Source organism: Chionomys nivalis, chromosome 1, assembly GCF_950005125.1.
Source record: "Chionomys nivalis chromosome 1, mChiNiv1.1, whole genome shotgun sequence".
Lineage (NCBI taxonomy): Eukaryota > Metazoa > Chordata > Mammalia > Rodentia > Cricetidae > Chionomys > Chionomys nivalis.
Genome location: NC_080086.1, coordinates 26,390,139 through 26,415,273, shown reverse-complemented (window position 1 = coordinate 26,415,273; position 25,135 = coordinate 26,390,139). Strand labels below are relative to the sequence as shown.

Below are 25,135 nucleotides of genomic sequence, written 5' to 3'. Positions count from 1 at the left end.
GAGAGAGAGAGAGAGAGAGAGAGAGAGAGAGAGAGAGAGAGAGAGAGAGAGATGGGGGAGTGGGCAAAGCTTGTCTCTTAAAGGGACCTTTGCACCTGTGTACAGATTTGCGTACATCCTTCCAGAAGCTAGGGCAGACCAACATAGTGCCTGAATCCTAACACCTGGGGTTTGCTTGCCAACTAGTCTAGCACCATCAGCGATTTCCAGATTCAGTGAGAGACCTTGTCTTCAAACACTAAGATGGCTAGGAACGGTGGTGGCACACACCTTTAATTCCAGTACTTGTGGGGATGGGGCAGGCACACACTGGAGGATCTCTGTGAGTTCAAGGCCAGCCTGGTCTGTGAAGCAAGTTCCAAGACAACCAGAGTTGTTTCACAGAGAAACCTTGTCTCAAAACGAACAAGGTGGAAGGAGAGAACTGGCTCCCTCAAAAAGTAGTCTTCACACATGCACAGTGGTAGCACACACCTGTGCTCTCTCTCTCTCCCTCTCTCTCTGTCACATACATGCACAAGCAAACACACACACAATACATGGATGGATGGAATAAATCTTTATTTATTTATTTATTTATTTATTTATTTATTTATACAATATTCTGTCTGCGTGTATGTCTGCAGGCCAGAAGAGGGCACCAGACCTCATTACAGATGGTTGTGAGCCACCATGTGGTTGCCGGGAATTGAACTCAGGACCTTTGGAAGAGCAGGCAATGCTCTTAACCACTGAGCCATCTCTCCAGCCCCGGAATAAATCTTAAAAAGAAGTCAAGGTCACACTCAACTACATACCTGAAGAGGCCAGCATGGGTCACATGATTGTCCCCGAAGAGGCCTAATTTAACATTAGGGCGGCCATGACAGGCTACAGACTAACAATACTGGGACTAGGCCTCATCCTTACAATAACCAGGAAAACCCACAAACTGTACCCTGCGGAGGACCAATCAGAATCAACACAAATAAGTACTAGATCCTCCAGAACATTAAGAATAGCTTATTTTAGCCAGGCGGTGGTGGTGCATGCTTTTAATCCCAGCACTGAGGAGTCAGAGGCAGGTGGATCTCTGTGAGTTCGAGGCCAGCCTAATCTTCAGAGTCAGTTCCAGGACAAGCTCCAAAGCTATGCAGAGAAACCCTATCTCAAAAAACCAAAAGAAAAAAAAATGAACTCCAGCTTCATAAAAAATGAGTGAATTTTGAAAATGTTATATTAAATGAAAATAAACATTCCAGAAGGCCACATAAGTTGTCACATATATGGATCTTGCTTGACAATAAGTAAACCCAGACAGTATGCTTATGCTTATATCCATTTGCAGAAAAACTGTAAGATGAGTCTGGTGGCATTGCCTATAATTCCAGTATCTGGGAAGTGATGGGAGGATGATCAGGAGTTCAAGTAGCGAATTAGAGACCAGCCTGGCTTACGTAGGTCCTATCTCAACAAGAAAACAAGGCTATTTATACCTAACATGTATAATGGTATCTTGTTTACTGACTTTTCCTCCCTTTTTTGGTGTTTGAGACAGAGTCTCTATGTAGTCCTGGTTGTCCTGGAGCTCTGAATAGACCAGGCTGGCCTTGAACTCACAGAGATCTGCCTGCCTCTGCCTCCCAAATGTTAGGATTAAAGGCATGTGCCACCAGCCACGTCCTGACTTTTATACCATCTGTAATTTCAAATATATATAATGTCAAGTATCTATAAAAGCATGTTTGGTGCATACTTTTAGTCCTAGCACTTGGAAAGCAGGAGCAGGTAGACCTCTGTGAGTTGGAGACCAGCCTGTTCTTCTGGACCTCAGAGGGCAGCTGCACTCACTTTTCATACCAACCACACACATATACATATAATCACAAATAAAATAAAATGTAAAAACCTTTAAATATATGGCATAGAAAAATTATACAGAAGCAGACACATATTTCTTAGAGCAGTTAAAATCATAGGGCCAGATGATAGAATGGTAGTTGCCTGGGACAATTAGCCCTGGGCAGGGGATTGTTGTTTAATGGGTATAGGGTTTCAGTTTTACAAAATGAAGCTAAGATGTATACCTATAATGTTAGCACTCAATAAATTGAGTCAGGAGGATCAAGAGTACAAGACAGCCGAGTGGTGGTAGCTCACGCCTTTAATCCCAGCACTGGGGAGGTGGGTACAGGCAGACATCTGTGAGTTTGAGGCCAGTATGGTCTACAAATCGAGTTTGAGGCCACACAGGGTAACCCTGTCTCAAAAAAACAAAACAAAATGAAGTGTTCAAGGTTGGGGCTGCAGAGTTGGCTGAGCGGCTAAGAGCACTTACTGATCTAGCAGAGGATGCAGGTTTGGTTCTCATGACATAAATAGTGGCGAGCCACCCTCTGTACTCCCATCCCGGGGAATCCGTTGATCTCTTCTGGCTTCTGCAGGGACTAGGCACACATGTGATGATGATACATACATTCAGGCAAAACTCATAAAATACAATAAACACATTATTAAGAAAAGAACTCAAGATCAGTTTGGGTTATTTTTAATTTATATCTGTTTTCTCTGTACGAGTGTTGTCTGCAAGTGTGTCTATGGGTCACAGGTGTCATTTGTGCCGAGTGTCCATGGAGGCCAAAAGCGGGACCCCTGGGACTGGTGGTACAGATGATGGTGAGCAGCCATGTATGCTGGGATTGAACTTGGGTCCTCTGCAAGAGTAACAAGCAATCCTTTTATTCCCTCCCCCTCTTTTTGAAGACAGTTTTCCACCTGTGAGTCCAGCTGTGGAGATCTGCCTCCTCCAGCCTCACCGGGGACCTAGACTCAGGTGCACATATCCAGACAACACAGACACATAATTTACTTATATTTATTTATTTTTCGACAGGCTATCTCTACATAGCCCTGATTGTCCTGGAGCTCACTCTGTAGACCAGGCTGGCCTTCAACTCAAGAGATCCACCTGCCTCTACTTCCCAAGTGCTGCGATTAAAGGCCTGCACCATCACTACCGATTCCATACAAATAATTTAAAATAATAAAAACAAATCTTTAAAAAAAGAGTAAAAAACAATTTTTTAAAAGAGGAAGTGTTTAAAAAGTAGTAAATAGATAGCCGGACAGAAAGACTAGATGAAGCCAAATGGCAGATCATTTGGAAAGCTATCAGAAAAAAATTATATTTAGAACCTAGAAACTAAATGGCCTCCTGGGGAATGACCCGAGGCATAAGTTTGACCAAGACATTTGATGGGAGATGAGGAGCCAGAAATGACACCTAGGGGGCAGAGGTGGGAACAACCAGAAGAGTAGATTGTTAAAAAGATATGGTAAAGTCTTTCTAGGGAGCTGGAGAGATGGCTCAGAGGTTAAGAGCACTGACTGCTTTCCCAAGGACCTGAGTTCAATTCCCAGCAACCACATGGTGGCTCACAACCATCTATAATGAGATCTGGTGTCCTTTTCTGCCATGCAGGCATACATGCAGACAGAGCACTGTGTACATAATAAATAAATAAATAAATAAATAAATAAATAAATAAATAAATAAATACAATCTGCAAAAGGTTGCCAGTTGCCAAGTAAAATGACCCTAGTGACTGACCTCTGATTGGAACATGGAGGTCATAGGCAGTCTTCCCAGGAGCGATTTCAGGAGGTGAGATAGGGCAGAAGCCTGCTTGAGAATGTATTCAAAAGGTATTGAGAGGGAATCCATACATCGGAATTCTATGAGTGTATAAGATGACCAGTGGTTTCTAGAAATACTTACAAACATTTCGTTCAATAGGGCCCATTGGCAAAAGGGTTCTGTCAGAAAGTCTGGTCTACAAAAACTTTGGGAGTGGTGCTTAGGGCTTGTTCAAATGAGTTCCTTACCATGGAGAGTTGTAATTGGTCGCCTGGGTAGGACTGGACACGGAGAATCGAAAGGTAAATTGTGCTTTTATCTAGTTTTTTTAACTTTGTTTTATGGTGATGTGTATTTGGTTCAGAACATATTAAGTAACGTGCTGAATAAAATGCTAAAGTGCTCAGCAGTGAAGAGCTCTTCCAGGGACCCAAGTTGGATTCTCAGCACTCAGCCGGGTGGCTCACAATATCTGTAACTCAAATTTTATCCAAAAGACCTGTGGCTAAAGTAAAAATGGAGCAGTAAGGGCTGGAGAGATGGCTCAGCAGTTTAGACCACTGGCTGCTCTTCCAGAGGGCCTGGAACAATTCCCAGAACCCGGATGACAACTCACAACTGTCCTTAACTACAGCTCCAGGGGATTTGATGCTCTCTTCTGTCCTTGGATGAAACTGCATAGATGTAGTAAACTTAAATACAGGTTAAAACATACACATAAAATAATAATAATAATAATAATAATAATAATAATAAATGTACCTTTTTTTAAAAAAGAGCAATGAAGAATTTATACTGGGGCCTACAAAATGATTCATCAGGTAGAAGCCTGATGATGTTAGCTAGACCTCTGGGATTCACATAGTTAAAAGGGAGATCCTGCTCCCAGAAGGTGTCTTATAAACTTTCACACATGTTCTGTGACATAAGCACCACAAATGTATAAAAACTTTAGAGAGCATTTATACATTTGATGTGGGATTCCCCTGTATGCTGTGAATATGTTTTATTACCATTGGTTAATACTAGAAGCCTATGGTAGGGCAGAATCTAGCAAGGCAGGAAAACGAGGCAGAAACGGAGGAGGGAAGAAGGTGGAGTCAGTCAGAGATGCCATGTAGCTGCCCAAGAAGCAAGAGGTAACAAACCACGAGCCTCGTGGTAAAATGTGGAACAATAGAAATGGGTTGTTTTAAGATACAAGTGTTAGTTAATAAGAAGCCTGAGCTAGTAGGCCAGAGAGTATGCAATTAATATTAAGCCTCAGATTGGTTAATTCATAAGCGACTGTCGGGACTAGTGAGTAGGACCCGGTGGGTGGAGAGAAACTGGTCCAGGGGGACCCGCGGACCCGAGAATACTTGTAGCTACACACATCAGGTCCCATAGTATAGCTTGGTAATAGAAAACTTGCTTAGTTTGTGTGAGGTTGCTGGGTTTATCTTTAGAACACAGAAAAAGGGGAAGGGAGAGAGAGAAAAAGAGATTTTTGTTACTATTTTTGAATAGTTTTGGTTTTGTTTCTTAGATTTATTTTTATATGAATATTTTGCCCAAGTGTTTGTATGTGCACCTTGTGTGTGCCTGGTGTCAGGAGAGGTCTGAAGATGGTGTCAGGTCACCTAGAACTGGAGCTACAGATGATGGTGAGCTTCCATGTGGGCGCTGGGAATCTGAGGTCCTCTGGAATGGTAGGAAGTGCTCCTAAGCCGTCTTTTCAGGCTCAAAGATAACTATTTGTGTGTTTGTTCTTTGTTTTTTGAGACAGGGTCTCACTTCCTAGCTCTGGCTGGCCTGGAACTCAGTGTACAGGACAGGTTGACCTTGAACTCACAGAGATCTACCTGTCCCTGCCTCCTGAGTGTGGGGACTCAAGGACTCACTGAGTGAATATGTCAAAATAAGAGATAAGGCTCAGAGGGGCTACACCTTCCTGTGGTGTAGACAGATTTTCTTTTGGCTAACAACTCACAAAAAATAACACAGAGACTTATTAATTATAAAAGCTCAGACTATAGAATTGTCTTGTCCCACCAGCTCTTTTTTTTTTTTTTCTTTAAGACAGGGTTTGTCTGTGAAACAGTCCTGGCTGTCCTGGAACTTTCTTTGTAGACCAGGCTGGCATCAAATCCACAGAGATTCGCCTGTCTCTGCCTCCCAAGTGCTGGGATTAAAGGTGTGCGCCACCACGGCCCTGCCCCGCCAGCTCTTATAACTTAAATCAAGCCATTTCTATTCATCTATGTGCTGTCGCACGACTCATGACTTTTACCTCTCCTCCTGCGTGTCTTGCTCTCCTCTTCATCTGACTGGTGACTCTGCCTTCCTCCTTCCCGAGCTTTCTCTGTCCAGAAGTTCTTGCTATACCTCTTCCCTGGCTTGGCCATTTATCTTTTTATTAAACCAACCACAGTGACATATCTTCACACAGTGTAAAGGAACAGTCCACAACATTTCTGCATTTTTGATCAAATAAAAAAGAAAGGTTTTAACTCTAACACAGTAAAACTATATAAATAAGAACAATTATCAGGTAAGAATTATATTTACAGTGCCCAGTACATTTTAATTTGGCAAATTTAGAGAAAATACTTCATTATCTATTCATCTTAGTCCAAAGTTTTATATTTAAAGCATTTTTTGTCATAACTTGTATTACTTACTATCCTAAAGTTCTTTTTAGACTTTAAAACATCTTTTTTAGATAAAAAACTTAAGTTTTTATATTTCTTAGCCTTATAAACTTTATATCACCTATGTAAGCTTCTTCTTTGAATTTGGTAACAGGTGTAAAGGAAGACTGTTCTTTCATTCCCCAGCTGCCCAGACCCAAATAATCATACAGAAACTATATTAGTTACAACACTGCTTGGACTATTAGCTCAGGTTAACCCATTTCTATTAATCTATGCATTACCATGAAGCTATGGCCTACCGGTAAGGTTCTGACATCTTTTTCCTTTGGCAGCTACATGGCATCTGCCTGATTCTGCCTTCTTTCTCCCTGCATTCGGTTTCATTTTCCCACCTCGCTCGATTCTTCCCTGCCAAAGGAAACAACAGCTTCTTAATTAACCAATGGTAATAAAATATATTCACAGTATACACAGGGGAATCCCACATCAAAGAAAACTGTAAAACTATAGTTATCTAGTCTTCAGTCGCCATCAGAGACCCAAGAAAGATAAAATATTACTTAACAGAAGTGCAGAGAAGGCAACTTCCAAAACTATAGACTTTACAGAGACATCTAACTGCATAGACAGTCACCCTAAGGCTCTTCTGTAACATTGGGGTATCCATCTTTGCTCTACAGGCCTAGAATATCTGACAGACTGTTTTGTGAAGCAGGAATTTTAAAGGGCTGTCCTACCGTGTCTTGGCAAAGTTCAGAAGATGTGGGCATCATGTTCTCTAGACTGCTTTCTATTGTCTGGGGGTGATGACATCTTTGGGGGGGGGACCCTGAAAAAATTGGAATAATGGTCAAGACCTGGAAAAACTAGCCATAACATTTGCTGTCCAGGCTCTCTGCAATGGGAAAGCACAAGACTTTTCTCTGGGACTGGGTAGAATAGTCTGTGAGGCTGGGCCATCTCAGCCAGCAATCTTGAAGCTGTTCTGGATGCAGAACTTCCAGGAAACTGCAACAGAGGCTCTCTGAGAGGCCGACTCATCTGAGCCACCCATTTTTATTGGTGTCTTATCCCCTTGCTCTAAAAACACAGACTTTCAAAGGTAACATATGTATCTGCATTAACACAAGTATGGACTGTGTGTTGTACACAAGCTAGTGAAAGATGATTTTTTTTTTTTTTTTGATTTTTCGAGACAGGGTTTCTCTGTAGCTTTTTGGTTCCTGTCCTGGAACTAGCTCTTGTAGACCAGGCTGGTCTCGAACTCACAGAGATCCCCCTGCCTCTGCCTCCCGAGTGCTGGGATTAAAGGCGTGCACCACCACCGCCCGGCTTGAAAGATGATTTTTTTGTTTGTTTTATGCTTGACATCACTTGTCTTGTAGTCTCTTTAGGTTTATTTCTTTACGTCTATAGCCAGGATTTTCAGGGGTCTCCCCTAATCAAATCTGATCTCCAGCAACCTTGAATAAATCCACAGTATTTTGTTTTCAGTGGAAACAAAAGTATAATCTCTTCCTGAATGTAATATATTTTTTTCTTGCATTTTGAAGTTAAGACACTTTAAAAAACATTTAGGTTGGTTTAATTCAGCAGTTTCGACCTCAGTGTCTCTCGGCAGCTATTGGTCACTCATCAGCAATCAAAAAATTTAAAGCTAACAAGGCACCACATAGAATCCAGACTTTCTGTGTATTTTCCATCTGTATGTGGCTTACCCTTTTTATATTATTTTATTTTCTCTCAAAGAGTTTACTATATTTTTTCTGCAGCTGTCTATATACATTTTCTTTTGTTTTTAAGCCTTTGCAGATGTTTTAAAAACACTGTCATCGATTTAGAGGTTTTTTCCTATCTGGCTCTGCCTTTACTGAGTATCGCAGTGTTCTCTGATTGAGAGATGAATTTTTTGTTGTTGTTGTTTTTTTGTTTTTGTTTTTTTGAGACAGGGTTTCTCTGTGGTTTTGGAGCCTGTCCTGGAACTAGCTCTTGTAGACCAGGCTGGCCTCGACCTCACAGAGATCCACCTGCCTCAGCCTCCTGAGTCCTGGGATTAAAGGTGTGCATCACCACCGCCCGGCTGAGAGATGAATCTTAAACTGCTATGTCAGCCACCAGTAGGGTTCACCTTAGTGCATGGTTCTGGTGACTGATTCCGGTCTGCAGGCTACCTCTGTATGCTGAATCTGCCTATAAGACCTTGGTCACTAAGAAACTCCATTTGACTCCACGTTTTGAACTTTTTTTTTTTAAATATTTATTTATTTATTATGTATACAATATTCTGTCTGTGTGTATGTATGCAGGCCAGAAGAGGGCACCAGACCTCATTATAGATGGTTGTGAGCCACCATGTGGTTGCTGGGAATTGAACTCAGGACCTTTGGAAGAGCGGGCAATGCTCTTAACCACTGAGCCATCTCTCCAGCCCTGAACTTTTTTTTTTTTTTTTTTTTTAATTTTCAGACCTTATGTGGATATACATGGCCTGACATTGGGTGCCATGTGTAGTCAGATTTTAATTTGGGCCATTAGTTCACAAAAACGACACAGAGACTTATTATTATGAAAGCTTGGCCTTACCTTAGGCATGTTTCTAACTAGGTTAATTTATAACTTGAAGTTACAAATGATTCTGAGCTACCATGTGAGTGCTGGGAACCAAACCCAGGTCCTCTGCAAGAGCATCAGGTACTCTTTACCACTGAGCCACCTCTCCAGCTCCTGCAAAAATCTTTTATAGTGCTATTTGCTTTTATATACATTGAGAAACTTTGGAAGAATATGTCCAATGAGCCACACTGAGGCCTTGGATGGGGCTGAAGGACAATAGACGAGATGAAAATGGAAAGTTCTACTCTGTGCTTGCTTTGGACACGTGTTTGTGTTACCAACTCAAAATAGCGGATTACAAGAGGCAAGGATCTTTTTAAGAGCTGGGCAGTGGTGGCACACACCTTTAATCCCAGCCCTCAGCAAGGGGAGGCAGGCAGATCTTGTGAGTTCAAGGTCAGCCTGGTCTACAGAGTTAGTTCCAAAACAGGCTCCAAAGCTATAGAGAAACCCTGTCTTGAAAAAACCAAAACAAAAAAATCCTTATAAGAAAAACTTTATGGCCGGGCGGTGGTGGCACACGCCTTTAATCCCAGCACTTGGGAGGCAGAGGCAGGCGGATCTCTGTGAGTTCGAGACCAGCCTGGTCTACAAGAGCTAGTTCCAGGACAGGCTCCAAAACCACAGAGAAACCCTGTCTCGAAAAACCCAAAAAAAAAAAAAAAAAAAAAAACTTTATGACATTGGAAAAAGAAATTGAAGAGGACACTAGACAATGAAAATACTTTCCATGCTCTGGATTGGATTGTAGATTGCATATTCTGTGAAAAGCAATCTACAGATTCAATGCAATCCTCATCAAAATTCTAGTGACATACTTCACGGAACTTGAAAAAAATCTTATGATTCTCATGGAAATTCAAAAGACCAAGGGTAGCCAAAGTAGCTGTAAATAGAAGAAACACATTCAGGGGTATTACATTGCCTGATTTAAAACTGTACTATGGAGCCATAGTGACAAGGACAGCACAGTACTGGAGCAAAACTAAACGTGTAGAACAGTGGAACACAATAAAGACCCAGAGATGAACCATGCAGCTACGGAAACTTAGGTTTTTGTTCTTTGTTTTTTTGACAGGATTTCTCTGTATAGCTCTGCCTGTCATAGAATTCAGAAATCCATCTGCCTTTTCCTCCCAAGTGCTGGGATTAAAAGCATGTGTCACCTCATCTGGCTTTTTTTTTCAAAAGTGTGGAAAATATACACTGGAAAAAAGCAATAGCCTTTTCAACAAATGAATTGGCAAAACTGGACATCCACCTGCAGAAGGGGGACATCAGACTGGACATCCACCTGCAGAAGGGTGACGTCAGACTGAACATCCACCTGCAGAAGAGTGAGGTCAGGCTGGACATCCACCTGCAGAAAGGTGAGGTCAGGCTGGACATCCACCTGCAGAAGGGTGGGGTCAGGCTGGACATCCACCTGCAGAAGGGTGAGGTCAGGCTGGACATCCACCTGCAGAAGGGTGAGGTCAGGCTGGACATCCACCTGCAGAAGGGTGGGGTCAGGCCCATGTCTCTCACTCTGCACAAAAATCAATTCAGACTGGATCAGTGACCTACTGAACTTGGAAACACTGACCCCCACTGAAGAAAAGCTCAGAGAAAACACTTCAGGTCATCAGCACAAGCAGGAGAACTCCAAAAAGGATCCCAATAGCACAGAAGATAGCACTGAGAACTTAGAAATGGATTTGAAAGCTTCTGTACAATAAGGCAGTGGTGGCACACACCTTTAATCCCAGGACTTGACAGGCAGAGACAGGTGGATCTCTGTGAGTTCGAAGCCAGCTTGGTCTACAGAGCAAGTTTCAGGATAGGTTCCAAAGAAACCCTGTCTCAAAAAATAAATAAATAAATAAATAAATAAATAAATAAATAATAAAAGCTACAACAATAAATCAACAAAGTGACAGAATTTTCTCTGATAGAATCAGAGAAAATCTTTGTCTGTTATACTTCATATATAAATAACTGTTCTTAACCTCTGAGATATCTCTCTAGCCTGAGAAGAATAAATTTAAAAAAAAAAATTTAAAATTTTAAAAATAAAGAGCACGGGCTGCTCTTCCAGAGGTCTTGAGTTAAATTCCCACTATTAAACACACACACGCACACACACGCACACACACAAACCTGTCCATCGGTAAGGGCACCAAAGAGCTGAATATCAAAAGACATACAGGGGAGGCCTGAGAGATGGCTCAGTAGTTAAGAGGACCTGTTCTTCCAGAGGACCGAGGTTTGATTCCCAGCACACGCATGTGGCTCCCAACCATCTGCAACTCCAGTTCTAGAGGATTCATGCCCTTTCCTGCCTTATACAGACGTATATACAGGCAAATCATCCATATAGAAGGAATAATTTATTTAAAAGATTTATTTATTTGTTTGCTTGCTTGTTTGTTTACTTACTATATATACAGTGTTGTGGCTGTATGTCTGCCTGCAGGCCAGAAGATGACACCAGATCTCATTACAGGTAGTTTTGAGCCACCATGTGGTTTCTGGGAATTGAACTCAGGACCTCTGGAAGAGCAGCCAGTGCTCTTTATTTTTAAAATTTTTTTAAAAATTAATTTTTCTCGGACTGGAGAAATGGCTCAGAAGTTAAGAGCACTGACTGCTCTCCCAAAGGTCCTGAGTTCAATTCCCAGCAACCACATGGTGGCTCACAACCATCTGTAATGAGGTCTGGTGCCCTCTTCCAGCGTGCAGGCAGAACACTGTATGCATAATAAATAAATAATTTTTTTAAAAATAATTATTATCTCTCATAAAATACATCCTAACTGCAGTTTCCCCTCCTTGCACTCCTGCCAGCTCCCCCTCCCACATCCCCTCTCCTCCAGACCCACTCCTCCTCAGTTTCCCTTCAGAAGAGAACAGGCCTTCTAGGGATCAATGGAACACAGCATAACAAGTTAAAATAAGGCTAGGCACAAATCCTGATACCAGGGCTGGGTGACGCAACCCAGTAGGAGGAAAAGGGTCCCAAGAGCAGGCAAAAGGGTCGGAGACACCACCACTCCCACTGTCAGGGGTCCCACAAAAACACTAAGCCAACAACCACAGTATCTATACAGAGGACTTAACACAGACCCACGCAGGCTCCGTGATGGCCACATCAGTCTCTGAACTCTTATGAGCCCTGCTTGGTGGGTTCTGTGGGTCGTATTCTTGCCGTGTCCTCAATCCCTCTGGCTCCTATAATCCTTCCTCAGGGATTGGTGAGGATCACCCAACTCCTAGGGGAGGTACCTGATGGAGATCTCCAATTTGGACTCTCTCTTTACCTAAAGTTTGGCTGTGGGTCTCTGCATCTGCTCCCATCAGCTGCTGGAGGAAGCCTCTGTGATGATGATTGAGCTAGGCACTAATCTAGGAATATACCAGAATATCATTAGAAATCATTTTATTAATTTTAAAAAATAATTCTTTAAATAGAAAGAAATAAAATTAGTCAATAAATTTTTTTTTCTTTTTTTTGGTTTTTCGAGACAGGGTTTCTCTGTGGTTTTGGAGCCTGTCCTGGAACTAGCTCTTGTAGATCAGGCTGGTCTCGAACTCAGAGATCCACCTGCCTCTGCCTCCCGAGTGCTGGGATTAAAGGCGTGCACCACCACCGCCCGGCTTGTCAATAAATATTTTAACTACTTATTTATTTATTTAATGTGCATTGGTGCAACATGTATGTCTGTGTGAGGGTGTCAGGTCCCCTGGAACTGGAGCTATAAACAGTTGTGAGACACTGTGTGGGTGCTGGGAGTTGAACACAAATCCTCTGAGAGAGCAGTCAGTGCTCCCAACTGCTGAGCCATCTCTCCAGCCCTGGACAATAAATATTTTTAAAGTACTGAAGGAGATGGTTCAGTGGGTAAGAGGACTTGTTTTGCAAGCCTGAGGGCCTAAGTTCAAATCCCCAGCATCCACATAAGAGCTAGGTATGACGATGTATGCTTGTAACCCTGGTGGGGACGGGATGGGATGTAGAAAGGGGAGACGCAGAGCTTTCTGACCAGCCAGTGTAGCTGAAATGGTGAACTTCTGAGAAGCCCCCGACTCAAGGTAACGAGGAGGAGATGGAAAGAGGAGGGCATCAAAAAACCTGCTCTGACCGCCACGTGTGGGCATCGGCCCCTGTACCTCCGTGTATGTATAGGGCAGTGGTGACATTGCTAAATGGGTAAAGGTGCTTGCTGCCACGCTGGAAGAACTGAGTTCAGTCCCCAGATCTCATAAGTTTCTCTCACCCCTGTTAAAAAGAAAATGGCAACAAATGTTGGCAATAATGTGAGGAAAAAGGAAGCCTTCTTCACTGTTGGTAGGAGGATGAACTAGAGCAGTGGCTGTATGAATCAATGTGGAGGCTTCTCAGAACAACAGAATTAGAATTAGAACTACCATCTTGGGCATATACCCAAAAGATTCTGTGTCCTGCTACAGAGACACTTGCTCGATCGTGTTCATGGTTGCTGTTTTTACAATACTGGGAAGATGGAGTCAACCAGGATGTCTATTAATAGACGATGGGTCATGAAAATGTGGTACATATAGACAGTGGAATTTCATTCTGCCACAAAGAAAAAGGAAAGTGTTACGTTTGCGGGGAAATCGCTGGAACTGGAAAATACTATGTTAATTGAGATAACTCTGGCTCCAAAGACGGATACTGCACGTTCTCTTTCAGATGGGGATCTTAGCTGCTAATTGTTAAATAAGTGCATGTGGTGGGAGTGAATGTAGGTAAACGCTAGGAAACTAGAAAAGGTCCGTAAGACAGGGAAAAGAAGGCTTTAAGTGAGGGGGAGGGGAGAATACAGGACAGGAGATACGAAAGCAGAAGGGGGCAGAAAGGTACAGAGGGGCAAGAGAGGGTGGGTAGATGGGAGGAGAACCAACCAAAATGAACTATGTGAAAATACCATAAAGAAACCTGCTATTTTACAAACTTAATTTACAAAGAATATGAATTACAGAGAGGGCGTGGTGCTCCCGCCTGTAATCCCAGCATCTGTAAGGCAGAGGCAGGAAGATCATTGCAAACTTGAGGCCAATCTAGTCTATATGGGGCGTTCCAGACCTGCCAGGGTTATGTAGCGAGACTCTATCAAATGTAAACCCTTGCGAATCTGTAGGAGAGGAAGAGAGGGGAGACTTGGGGGAGCTGGGGAGTAGAGGCCATCTTCGGAGAAAGCCTCCCCCCCATAACGGGAAGCAGAGGAAGGCAGCTGAGGAGGATCTGTCTGAGGAAGTTCAACATGCCTGCACACTGCTGCCGATAGCCAAGTGAGAGAAGGATGGGAAGGTTTCAGGATGGGGGGGGGACAGCTGCCGCAAAGACAACTTTGGGTGGTGACAGGGTTCCCCAAAGGGTGGTGGTGCAAGAAGATGGGGGGTGATGAGAAAGATTACTCTGTCTGCTCCTGTTTCTTTCCTCCCTCCCTCCCTCCCTCCCTCCTTCCCTCCCTCCCTCCCTCCCTCCCTCCCTCCCTCCCTCCCTCCCTCCCTCCCTCCCTTCTTTCTTTCTTTCTTTCTTTCTTTCTTTCTTTCTTTCTTTCTTCCTTTCTCAGATAGGGTTTCTCTGTGTCCCAGCTGTCCCAAAACTCATTCTGTAGACCAGGCTGGCCTCAGACTCACCTGCTTCTGTCTCCCAAGTGCTGGGATTAAAGGTGTGAACGACTAACCCAGATTTCTGTTTTCTTTGTTTTTCCTAGAATTTTTTAAATACTTTATTATACTTAATTGAGCTACACATCCCCATCCCCCTTCCTACCTCCCCTCTCCCCTTCCTCCTTCCCCCCCTCTGTTTTTGTTTTTGCTTTTTTAAGTAATGCAGCAAGACTATAAGCAGAGAGAGAGGGGAGGCATTTGAGAAAAGGAAGCATAGAAATAAGAATCCAGCTAGGTGGTTCGGGGGTAATGGCACCTGCCCTGAAGCCTGTTGACCTGAGTTTGATCCCTGGGACCCACATGAGACAAAGAGAAGACCACTTCTGTAAGCCGTCCTCTGACCTCCACATGTACGCTAGGGCACACACACATAATTTTTTTAAAAAGGAAAACATGGAAATCTGACTGGTCATGGTGATGCAGTCCTATAATACTGTTACTCGGGATGCTGGGGTAGGAGGATTGAGAGTTCAAAGCCAGCCCGGGGAAAGAGATCCATCAGATAAGCACTGGGAACATTGTCTAAGTAAAGACATAGCAATAAAGAACCCAGAGCCTTGCACATGCCAAGCACGTGCTCCACCAATGACTCATATCCTGAGCCTATCACGTGATAGCTCATTGTCTCCTTACTAAAGACCGTGGTGACTTTGTTGCTCTTCACTGTATGCCCTGGTCCAGTGCCCTCCCCAGCTTGTAGTTATGTTCAAAAAACATTTGCTGATGTCTGGGTTGTGGTGCTGCGTTCTCCTAATCTCCAACACTTCAGGAAATGGAAACAGGAAGTCAGGAGTTCAAGATTACCCTCAGCTATGTAGTGAATTCAGGCCAGGCCAGACCATATGAGACTCTGTCTCATACAAACATTTATTGAAAGGAATAAAAAGTACTGAAAGTAATTGATCACGAGGCAAAGCTTCACGTGCAAGGCATTACCATGAACTGACACTCATTTGATAAATGCAGACCTCACCAGGTTCCAATGCATCCATGAGAGCCTATGGCAGGCTCCCCGGGAGCCTAGGAAGCGGCAGGAACTGTGCAAGCTCCCTCACGTGGTCAGATAGCTGTGTTTTCATCAGACTGCTCTGTCTTTCTCTTGCCACTGGGAGACACTGAGAGGATGCCTCACTGACTCACCGCTGTTTTGACTTGGAATGAAAGACTGTCAGGCCAGGCAAGAAGGAGAGTAACTGCGCGCAGATGCTGGTCTTAACAGCAGGCTTCCTTCCTAGAGGCAGGAGAGCCAGAGTAATGACAGGGTAGAGGGAGAAGGATGGCCCGGAGGGGTATGTGTGAGAGCAGAGCGAGCACAGAGATGAGGGAATGGGGGCGATGGAGAGTGAAGGGGGCTCAGAGAGCGCGGGGTTGGTCCCAGACCATGTTCATCGAGCAATGAAGATGGAGGCTTTCCCATGTGACAAAGCACTGCAACCAGGATGTAGGGTGAAGATGACAAACGAGATGTTTGCTCTCCAGTGTATGTGGGATGTCACTAAACGGCAAACATACAGAACCACGCCAGGAAGGGATGACTCGGAAAAGATGATGAGACAGGGATGCAGTGGAGACCCCTGGGGCAGAGATCAGAAAGTCAAGAAAGAGCCAACCAGGTAAAAACAGAGACATCAGTGAAGCATTGGAGGCAGAGGGACCCAAAGTATAGGGATTCTGAGGGAACGGCTTCTGGTGTTCTGGAACATCAGGAAGTCTGATCTGGTCGAAGCACTGCATATGAGGGCGTACACGCTGGTGGATTTTACATTATATTTATTCAGTGTGTGTGTGTGTGTGTGTGCGTGCACAGGCTGGATAATGGCAGTCAGAGGACAACTCTGTCGGAGTTGGTTCTCTCCTCCCACCCAAACTCAGGTTGTTAGGCTTAGAAACCTGCTGAACCATCTCACCAGCCCTTGAATATTTTAAAAAGGAAGAGCTTTTATGTTTTAAAATATTATAGGTAACTGTAAATGAGCACAGAAATGAAGGCGCGTCTAAGAAGCTCCCGTGATTCCAGATGTGCCATGCAGCTTGGATCAGGACAGCAAAGATGAACGGGGTGACGGAGGACATGCGCTGAGAGTGGAGGCTGTGGCACTTGCTGGTGATGCAGATACAGGGAAGGAACTGGAAACCAAAACAGCTTTTAGCTTGAGCAAGGAGTTGTCATGTCTCGGAGAGCCCTGGGCAGGAATGAATTGGGGGTGGGGTAGTTCCAGGCATCTGTTTGAGTCACATTAGGTTTGCATGGCTATTAGACATCGGAGTGGCTATGTCAAGTGGGCGGTTGGACAAATGAGTCTGGTGCTATGGAAATAAATTCAGGACTCACTGACATTTACAGAGTATTTAAGCCCTGGGACTGGATGAGATCACTGGACAAAGAATGTGGAAAGAGAAGGCCAAGGACTAAGCTCCAACACTTAAGAAGTCAGAGCTGAGCAGGACTTATAAACAACAGCAAGGAGGCTGGAGGGAAACTAGGGGACTGTGGTTTCCTAGAAGCTGGGGGGTGGTAACATAGGGAGAAGAACGGGTCAGAGGAATTTTTTTAATTGCGTATCTTTAGTGTGTGTGTGTCTCGCACGCTCGTTCAGAGGTCTGAAGACAGCTCAAATGAGTCTTCCTCCACCATCTGAGTCCTGGGGCTAGAACTCAGGTAGTCAGGCTTGGTGGCAAGGTACCTCCCTTACCTCCTGAGCCATATCCATGGCCCACATCAGGGGAGTTTTTTTTTAAGAGATTAGGGAAGGCCTCTCAGAAGACTGGATCTAAGTGAGACTGGCGTGGGCCATTTGTGAACGGCCAAGGAAAAGTTTCTGCAGGGACTAGCAGATGCAGAACCCCAGGCAGGTCTTTATTGCCTCCTTCTAGGAATGTGTGTTAGCTGCACTGCAACCGAGACACAGAAATCCTAGGAAAGAAAAATCGGAGATACCTAGAGATGGGGACCTACATCCTTGTAAGCCACAGTTAAGTGGTTTGGATATTTTGATACCCTTGGATCTTGAACCACGTAAGGACTGGGTTGCTTCAGAGAAATTGAATCATACATCAGGGCCAAAATGAAATAAGGGGAGTAATCTGCTGGGACACCCTAACTTGTGTGTGCAGTTTTCTCTCCTACACCATCGGTCCTCTCATCCATGGTCTTGAACTCCCATCCCTTTCCACCCTGGCCAGAGTTGGGAACTCAAATGTCTGGCTGACTCAGAAATTCAGAACTGCTAGGGGGGTTAGAAATCATGGGGTCTGTCTGTTGAGCCATCACATCCCGAAGAACTGGAGGTCTCCGCCCGCCCCCCACCCCAATCGCTGCTGCCCTCCTCAACCTTGCTTGCACCTGGGACAAAAGCTGAGCTCGCAGTCTGGCAAGTGACGGGTTAAACTGTGCGTGGCCTACAGACGTGAAGAGGAGAGGCGGAGACCAAGCGGTCCTAGTCGTCCGCCGAACCCACCCGAGCCCGGCCGAGCCCAGCCGAGCCCAGCCGAAGCGAGCATCTCCCGCCGCCACAGCCGCCGCCGCCCCGCGCCCCGGGCGCCCGCCCCCCTCCGGCTCCAGCGCCTTGCTGCCAGGCAAACCTCCCGACCATGCCTGGCGCCCCACCCGCTTCTGCGACCCCCCAGCTCCGCGCAGCCCCGAGCGCCTGCAGTCGTCGCGCTGCTACGCCAGGCATGCAGGTGAGCCATGGGGGGACCCTACGCCCCCACCCGGAGAGAGCGGGCCCTGCCCTCCCCAGTGCCAGCTCCGCGCCCTTCGCCGCCCGCCCCTCCTGTTCTGGTCCCTCGTCGGGCTCCAGACACGAAGAGCCCCTTTTCCACTGTGCCCTCCATCCTTTCGCTGTCCCGACTCCATCCTACCCTCCTGGTGCAGCAATCAGCGTCTCCGCGGCTGCCTTCATCCCGCCTTTAGCTCATCCTGCAGATTCGGGCATCCTCCTGCCTCAGGTCCCCTTTCCGCTCTGGGTGCTCCCTCCGAATCCCATGGCATATCTTTGCCTCGTTTTCCCTACTCGCGCTGCTTTCCAGCCCTGTGGAGGGAGTGCAGGCCTGTGGGATTGGCGGGCTTGGGGGTTCTGCTAGGGATGGGGCCCTGTTCCCCCACCCCACCCCCGGTTCGTCTTCCGCGCACAACAGGTCGGTGAGGAGCGCGAAGGGGGTGGGGTGGCGCACCAGCTCGGGGACTGCGGACTTCCTGGAGGGGGTGACCAAGGGGTACGGGGTGTGTGTGAAGGGGCTGGAGTTGACATTGGTGGTGGGGGACGTAGCAGGCGAAGGGGCAGGTGGATCCTGGAGTCCGCGGACCACTGGTGTCTCTGAGCCTTTATCCGCTCCACTGGTTCGCCTACCATTTCTTTCACCCCTTCTCTAACCTTCTCTCACCGAGCCCCCAGGCCTATCTCTTATCTTTCCCTTCGCTTTCACCTGGCCTCCAGCTCTGTCTCCATATCCCTTTAAATTTCAAGAAACAATTCCTAACTCCTCCATCTTTGCTGTTCCATCCCCCCACCACTCCGTTCCTCTCTTCCTTTTCTGATTTCGCCTTCAACACCATTTTCTTTTCTATCTCAGTGACTTTCTCCTCCTCTCTGATCTCCATCCTTTCTTTTCCCTTCTACTCTCTCTGCTTCTGTCCTGACCAGACCCCTCCATCCTCCTCCCTTGCCTGTTCTCACTTTCTCCTCCTGGCCTCTTCTCCCTTCAGCGCCCTCTGAGATGTGGAGCCTGTTCCCCCTCCATCTCTTCCCAGCTGCTGTTCACCCTCCTTCCGACTCTTGGCCAGCCTTTTCCCTCTGCACCCCACACCTCTCACCCCTGTTGTCCACTACCCTAGTTCCTTCCCTAGCTTCTTCCTGGAGCGTTCCACATGCCCATATAAACTAGGAATCCACAAGACACAGGGCGTCACATGCTCCTTCTCTCTAGAGACCATAGCCCCCTGGGACTCGCCACCCTCAGCTTGGAGACTGTGCACTTCCCTTTGGAATCAACCATCTAGACTCTCCTAAGACTTTGCCCAGAAGAAGCAGCTGAGGGGGTGGCTTCCTTCGAGCTCCACCTTCTTTCAGAATGCACCTATGTGCTTGGGTGGTTAAACACCAAGAGCAAAAATCATATTCTCTAGTTTTTCTCCCACCTACCATTTTCTCCCATCTTTCTGAAAAGGCAGGTAGCTTCCGGGCTTCATCGCCAGAGAAGTGCCCAGCACTACAAGAGGTGAGGGGGCTTCTAGCACCCCCCTCACACTCACTAAGATTGACTCCCCTTCCCTCCCCCACTCTCAAACTCCCTCCCTAGCGGTAGGTGCTCAGGGAATCACAAGGTTCTTGGCTCTAAATTAAGATCCAAGAAGCCTGAAGCTGTGGGCAGAGGAAGTGAGAAGGAAGGAAGCCAAAGAGGCAGGAGTAGACAGACACTGAGGCCAGGAGGTAGCAGGGACCCATCTGGGGTGTTGTAGGTGGGACTGGGGGCTACTGTAGGGAGCTTTCCCCTAAAAGGATGCTAAGAAGCAGTGGATATTGGGAAGCAGCAGCGTGGCTGGTAACGGGGCAGGGGGTGGGGCACGAAGAGGCAGAACTGGTGGATGGATGAGCTGGGAAAGGACACAGGGTAGGTTGGGCTGTGACACCCTCATTTTTCCTCCAGTAAAGGCTGAAAATCTGGGTCACAGCTGAGGAAGACCTCAGATACGGAGTGCAGAATGTGGTAAGTTTGGCCCAGCAGAGGGAGCTTGAAGACCACTTTCCCTGGGGGACTGGACCAACTTGGGGTCTCTGGAGGACTGGTCCCCTAGAAAGAGATGAAATGAAGCTAGGGACACACACTTGCTTTAGCAGAGAAACCTGGAGGGAGGTACCCCGGATTTTGGTGTGAGTCTACCGTTCTCACATGAGCCCCCAGTGGCCAGGGGCTCACCTGCTTTTTCTCCCTTCTCATAGGCCTGCTCCACTGCTGTCCCAGCTCCTCCCTCTCTGGCCACTGCTGCTGCTGCCCCTCTCACCGCCGGTTCAGGGTTCCTCCCCTCGGTCCCCACCAGCCCCAGCCCGTCCCCCCTGTGTCCGGGGTGGCCCCTCAGCCCCTCGCCATGTGTGTGTTTGGGAGCGGGCTCCTCCACCAAGCCGATCCCCACGGGTCCCAAGATCACGTCGGCAAGTTCTGCCAGGCACTGCACCTCCTGCCACCCCATCAGGCTTTGAGGAGGGGCCTCCCTCATCTCAGTACCCCTGGGCTATTGTGTGGGGTCCCACAGTCTCCAGGGAGGATGGAGGGGACCCCAACTCTGTCAATCCTGGATTTCTGCCCCTGGACTATGGTTTTGCAGCCCCACATGGGCTGGCTACCCCGCACCCCAACTCAGACTCAATGCGGGATGACGGAGATGGGCTCATCCTTGGGGAAACACCTGCTACCTTGAGGCCCTTCCTGTTTGGAGGGCGTGGAGAAGGTGAGTGAGCAAGGCTGGTAGGGATGTGAGGGATGGGGAGGGAGGCCTCATCTGTGAGTGTCTTCAGTATACGTGCCAGGTTCTAGGCTGGCAAGGGTGCGTGCAGAGGTGGAGATGCCTCCCACACTCTGAAGGAGTTTGGGTCCACTGTTGAAGACAGATGTGCAAACATGTGCCGATGAGTCAACATAATAAACACCCTAAGAGAAGCACGTACAGCATGTTGTTAGAAAAACGGAGAAGTGAGAGACTGTTTCACCCTGGGGATCAGGACAGATCAAACAACTGCCATGTGAGATAGACCTTCAAAACGGAATGGGTGTTCCAGGCAGAGGGAAGCCACGGAGGAAGGAAGGTCGCTGCCAGGCAGTGTGTTAGCACATACTGTGCTGGATGGTAGCATAGGATTGGGCCAGGGAAGGTCATCTGATACCTCTACCTCCGTTTCTATACACAGGAGGATAGTTCTCTCTGACCTTGGGCCTCGTCACATGTGTGGTACGTGGTACATGTGGTGTTTGGTACATGTAATGTTAGGGAATGTAGAAGAGCTGAGGGCTCCGGAGGAAGTTGATAGAAGAGGGAGAGTCCAGAGAAGTAGACACGAGGCAGAGTCCCGTGGCAGTCCTCAGCCACACCCCACTTTGACCCTGCCTCAGGCCTCCCAACAGCTGTCTTCCGTCTTTCAGGTGTGGACCCTCAGCTTTATGTCACAATCACCATATCCATCATCATTGTTCTTGTGGCTACAGGCATCATCTTCAAGTTCTGGTAAGTTGGGGGAGATGGAGGAAGGCTGGGAAAGGCCAGACAGAGGGCAAGGACAAGGACAGCAGTTACACGGGAGTAGGAAATTACAGGGGACGGGAAGAGCTTGAAAAACAACTGGAGTGGAGAACGGAGAGAAACCAGTGCAGATTCCTCCAGAAAAATGCAAGGGTAGCGGGAGGCTCTCCAAGACAGATAAAACTGAACCAGGTCGCAGAACCCTGTCTTAGGGCTCCTGTCTAGGAGGAAGTAGAGAACTTTGTACACATTTTATAGCAGGTCACATAGTCCTTCACTCTTTACTGAGAGAATCATTAGACTCAGGTGCCCAAGTCAGTAGCTGACTTTGAAACTGAACTAAATGTCTGTCAGGTAGCTGCAGAGGAGAGAAAGGGCTCCTCTGGGCATTAGTGTGACAAGGGGCAGTTTGAAGGGGCTTTGTACTGCAGGGAGGAGGCACGAAGCCTGTGGCTCTCCAAAACTGGTTTGGAGGGAAGCAGAAGGAATAGCTTGACGGGCGCATGGTCCCAGAGGACAGTTTCTGTACTGTGGAGAGTTGGAGGCACCAGGGAAGGAGGAGAAGCTGGGTTGACCAGAGGTGCTGGCCTAAGGATCTCTTTCCTTCTGATGCACAAGCTGGGACCGCAGCCAGAAGCGGCGCAGGCCCTCAGGGCAGCAAGGTGCCCTGAGGCAGGAGGAGAGCCAGCAACCACTGACAGACTTATCCCCTGCTGGAGTCACTGTGCTGGGGGCCTTCGGGGACTCACCTACCCCCACCCCTGACCATGAGGAGCCCCGAGGGGGACCCCGGCCTGGGATGCCCCAGCCCAAGGGGGCTCCAGCCTTCCAGTTGAACCGGTGAGGGCAGGGGCCAATGGGATGGGAGGGTGAGGGAAGGCAACTTAGATCTCCAGGCCTTTGGTGGGTGTTTCTGGGGTGGGTGGGCTTCCCCACTGCAGTCCATGAATCTCCTCCCTGACATGGCTCGCAGGCCTCCCCAGGGGAAAGGGACCCCTTCCTACCCCATGTCCTAGTCTCCTGCAACCCTTAATTTTAGCTCTGCCCTCTTCACCCTAAGTGCCCTCTGTCGTGAACTCTTCCTTCCGCTTCAGCCTGCTCCTTGGTTCCTGACTATGCCCTTTCCCTCTTCCTCTCAGGATTCCCCTGGTGAATCTGTGATGCTCCCCCATGTTGGGGTGCTGCCAAGCGGGAGGCCAAGTGGCCGGCATAGCCACCATCCACTGAGGGTGGGGCAACCGTGGGGAACTGGGGCCATGGTGGGGGGCTCCCAGCTCCTGCTCTTGCACACCACCTGGACCACTCACTGACCCCATGGGCAAGTCCAGTTGTTTGCCCTCCAGTGGTTGGGGTCCCCCATTCCCACCCTTGCACATTCACATGAAAGCCTTGCACATTCACCTCCACCCTCCCAGGCCATAGCACGGTCATGCTCTCCATGCTGCTCTTCTGCCCATTCCCCACCCATGTCTGCTCAGCTGGCTCCTAGCTCTCTCCCTCTTGTTGCCCATGTCCCACTCCCTTTGCATTTTCTGTGCCATCTCAGACTGGGGATGTGCATTTCTGACCATTCCATGACACAGTGTGCTCACTGCCTCAGCACCCACTGGTCTAGTCTCTGTGGCCCTTGCATGCTGCCCTAGAGGTGGGTGGGAGGTGAGTTAGGGGCTCCTAGTGCCATCTGCCATGGCCCCGTCTCATTCCATGTCTCACTGTCCTTCTATCCCATTCCAAGGGCACTGACTCTGAGGGCTCCCCCATCGGAATGGAGGTACTGAGGCCCAATTGCTAAATTCTGTCATCCATCTGAAATATGGGTTTGGGGGAGTCACCTGCTGCACTACACGAGAAGGGACTCCCATGTTCTCCCTTCCCTCCCAAGTTCCTTGTCTTGTCTGTCCTGGCCGTTTGTGTGTATGTGTCTCTATGGAATTCAGAGCCCCGCAACAGGTCCTCCTTTCCCCACCTTTCCTTAAGCCCTCCCTAACTGTACCTAGGCTGCCAGGGACTGAAGCCAGCTGGTTCAAGGCCATTGGGAGCTCTGCCTCCACATCCACCCTTCTCTTCCTGGGTCCCCTCATGTCCCCTTCTTCCCTCTCCTTCCTCTCCCTCTTATCCTCTCCTCAGGTTCTTCCCTTCTTTCTCGTTTTTTTCCACCTCCCTTCTTCCTCTAACCTGGCTCCTATGCTGTGATATATATTTTTGTATTATCTCTTTCTTCTTGTGGTGATAATCTTGTGGGATGTAAGTTTCAAAATTTTCAAATAAAGCCTTTGCAAGATAATTAAGTCTTTTGTTTTGCCTTATCCCCCCCCATGAGGACTGGCAGGAAGAATGGTGAACAAAGGGGAGACCGGGAATTTCTTCAGACTAGACTGTCACCTGGCCTGCTCTACCTGAAGCTGGAACCTGATGGATGTCTTAACTTGGGACAGAACGGGAGGAGCTGAGGGTCCAGAGGAGGGAGGCCTTGCAGGAGACACTGGAATCAGCAGTGTGGCTTGCTTGTTCCTTCTTAGCGAAGGTCAAGAGAGACCAAGAGAAAAGGGACGGAGTAAAGGGGGACATTTCTTAGGACAGGCAACGGCACAAGCCAGAAATGCGGATGATGGATGGGAGACAGGGCCTCTCGCTCTCTAGCCCAGGCTGGCCAGTACTAGATCCTCCCACCTTGCCTCCTGAGTGCTGGAATTATAGGCATGAGTCACCATGCTGGGCAAGACAGCTAAGGCGGAGGATAAAGGGTCAAAGGAGAGAAAGATGGAGAGGAGGGAAAAAAAAAGATTGGGGGAGCCCCAGGAGAGAGGGCGCTCTACTTGGCTTACTTTCATCCTTGCTTCTTAACATGCCCCTACCTACAGCTGCCCGCCAAAAGCTATGCTGCACCAGACGCCCTGTGTGGTTAGCTCATTAGCTTTTCCATTCTGAGAAAGGCCTTTGCTGGGGTGTGGGGGTGGAATCAAGGGGTGTGTCTGGGGAGGGAACACAGGCTGCCCAGCTGGGATCAGTCACCTCTGAGGTCCCGATTCTAGGTTTGGCTCCTCAACAGCTCTAGTAAAGCCCACACATCAGCTTTTCAGCTGTTGCTAGGCTTAGTTGCTGTGGTAACCACCTAGGTCTTGCTCCCCCCCCCCCAAATCTGTGCCTCACCTGCTCCCTGGAAATGGGCAACCACAGGGAAGTAGGTGGCAATATAGTATCCAAGAGGGCAGTGTGGGCTGCCTGGACTGTACCTGCCTCCATGCATTTTATCTTTGATATAAATAGGAAGTGTGTGTGTGCATGTGTGTTGGTAGGTGTGCTTTAGATACTGGGGAGCTGTACTGCCTATTGAGGGAACTGTGTCTGAACCCCTAAAGCACA

At 47.6% G+C, this 25,135-nt stretch overlaps 2 protein-coding genes across 4 annotated transcripts in view; one reads left to right on the top strand and one right to left on the bottom strand.

The window, feature by feature from the left end:
- Cops7a (COP9 signalosome subunit 7A) overlaps positions 1–18,585 on the bottom strand; it is a 35,896-nt gene extending 17,311 nt beyond the window's left edge. Inside the window, exon 1 of one of the 2 annotated variants that reach the window (XM_057770346.1) lies at positions 18,403–18,585. In XM_057770346.1, the coding sequence (XP_057626329.1) occupies positions 18,403–18,443 (41 nt within the window). In that variant the 5' untranslated portion in view covers positions 18,444–18,585. The remainder of the gene's footprint in view (positions 1–18,402) is intronic. The other variant, XM_057770337.1, reaches the window with a different exon arrangement.
- Positions 17,995–24,050, top strand: Pianp (PILR alpha associated neural protein). 2 transcript variants are annotated; one of them, XM_057770375.1, is made up of 6 exons: positions 17,995–18,222; positions 20,188–20,247; positions 20,481–20,986; positions 21,676–21,757; positions 22,391–22,612; positions 23,508–24,050. In XM_057770375.1, exons 2-6 carry the CDS (start codon positions 20,243–20,245, stop codon positions 23,548–23,550), a joined length of 858 nt encoding a protein of 285 aa, XP_057626358.1. In that variant the 5' UTR covers positions 17,995–18,222; positions 20,188–20,242; the 3' UTR covers positions 23,551–24,050. The 2 variants fall into 2 exon arrangements, with proteins under 2 accessions (XP_057626358.1, XP_057626366.1); XM_057770383.1 differs by having other exon boundaries at positions 22,912–24,050.
- The last annotated feature ends 1,085 nt before the right edge of the window (positions 24,051–25,135 follow it).

What these genes read in the sequence shown, in the direction of transcription:
- Pianp (XM_057770375.1), top strand. An exon ending in GGCATCATCTTCAAGTTCTG is followed by an intron (nt 21,758 to 22,390) that starts GTAAGTTGGGGG and finishes CTGATGCACAAG; the next exon opens with CTGGGACCGCAGCCAGAAGC. An exon ending in CCAGCCTTCCAGTTGAACCG is followed by an intron (nt 22,613 to 23,507) that starts GTGAGGGCAGGG and finishes TCCCATTCCAAG; the next exon opens with GGCACTGACTCTGAGGGCTC.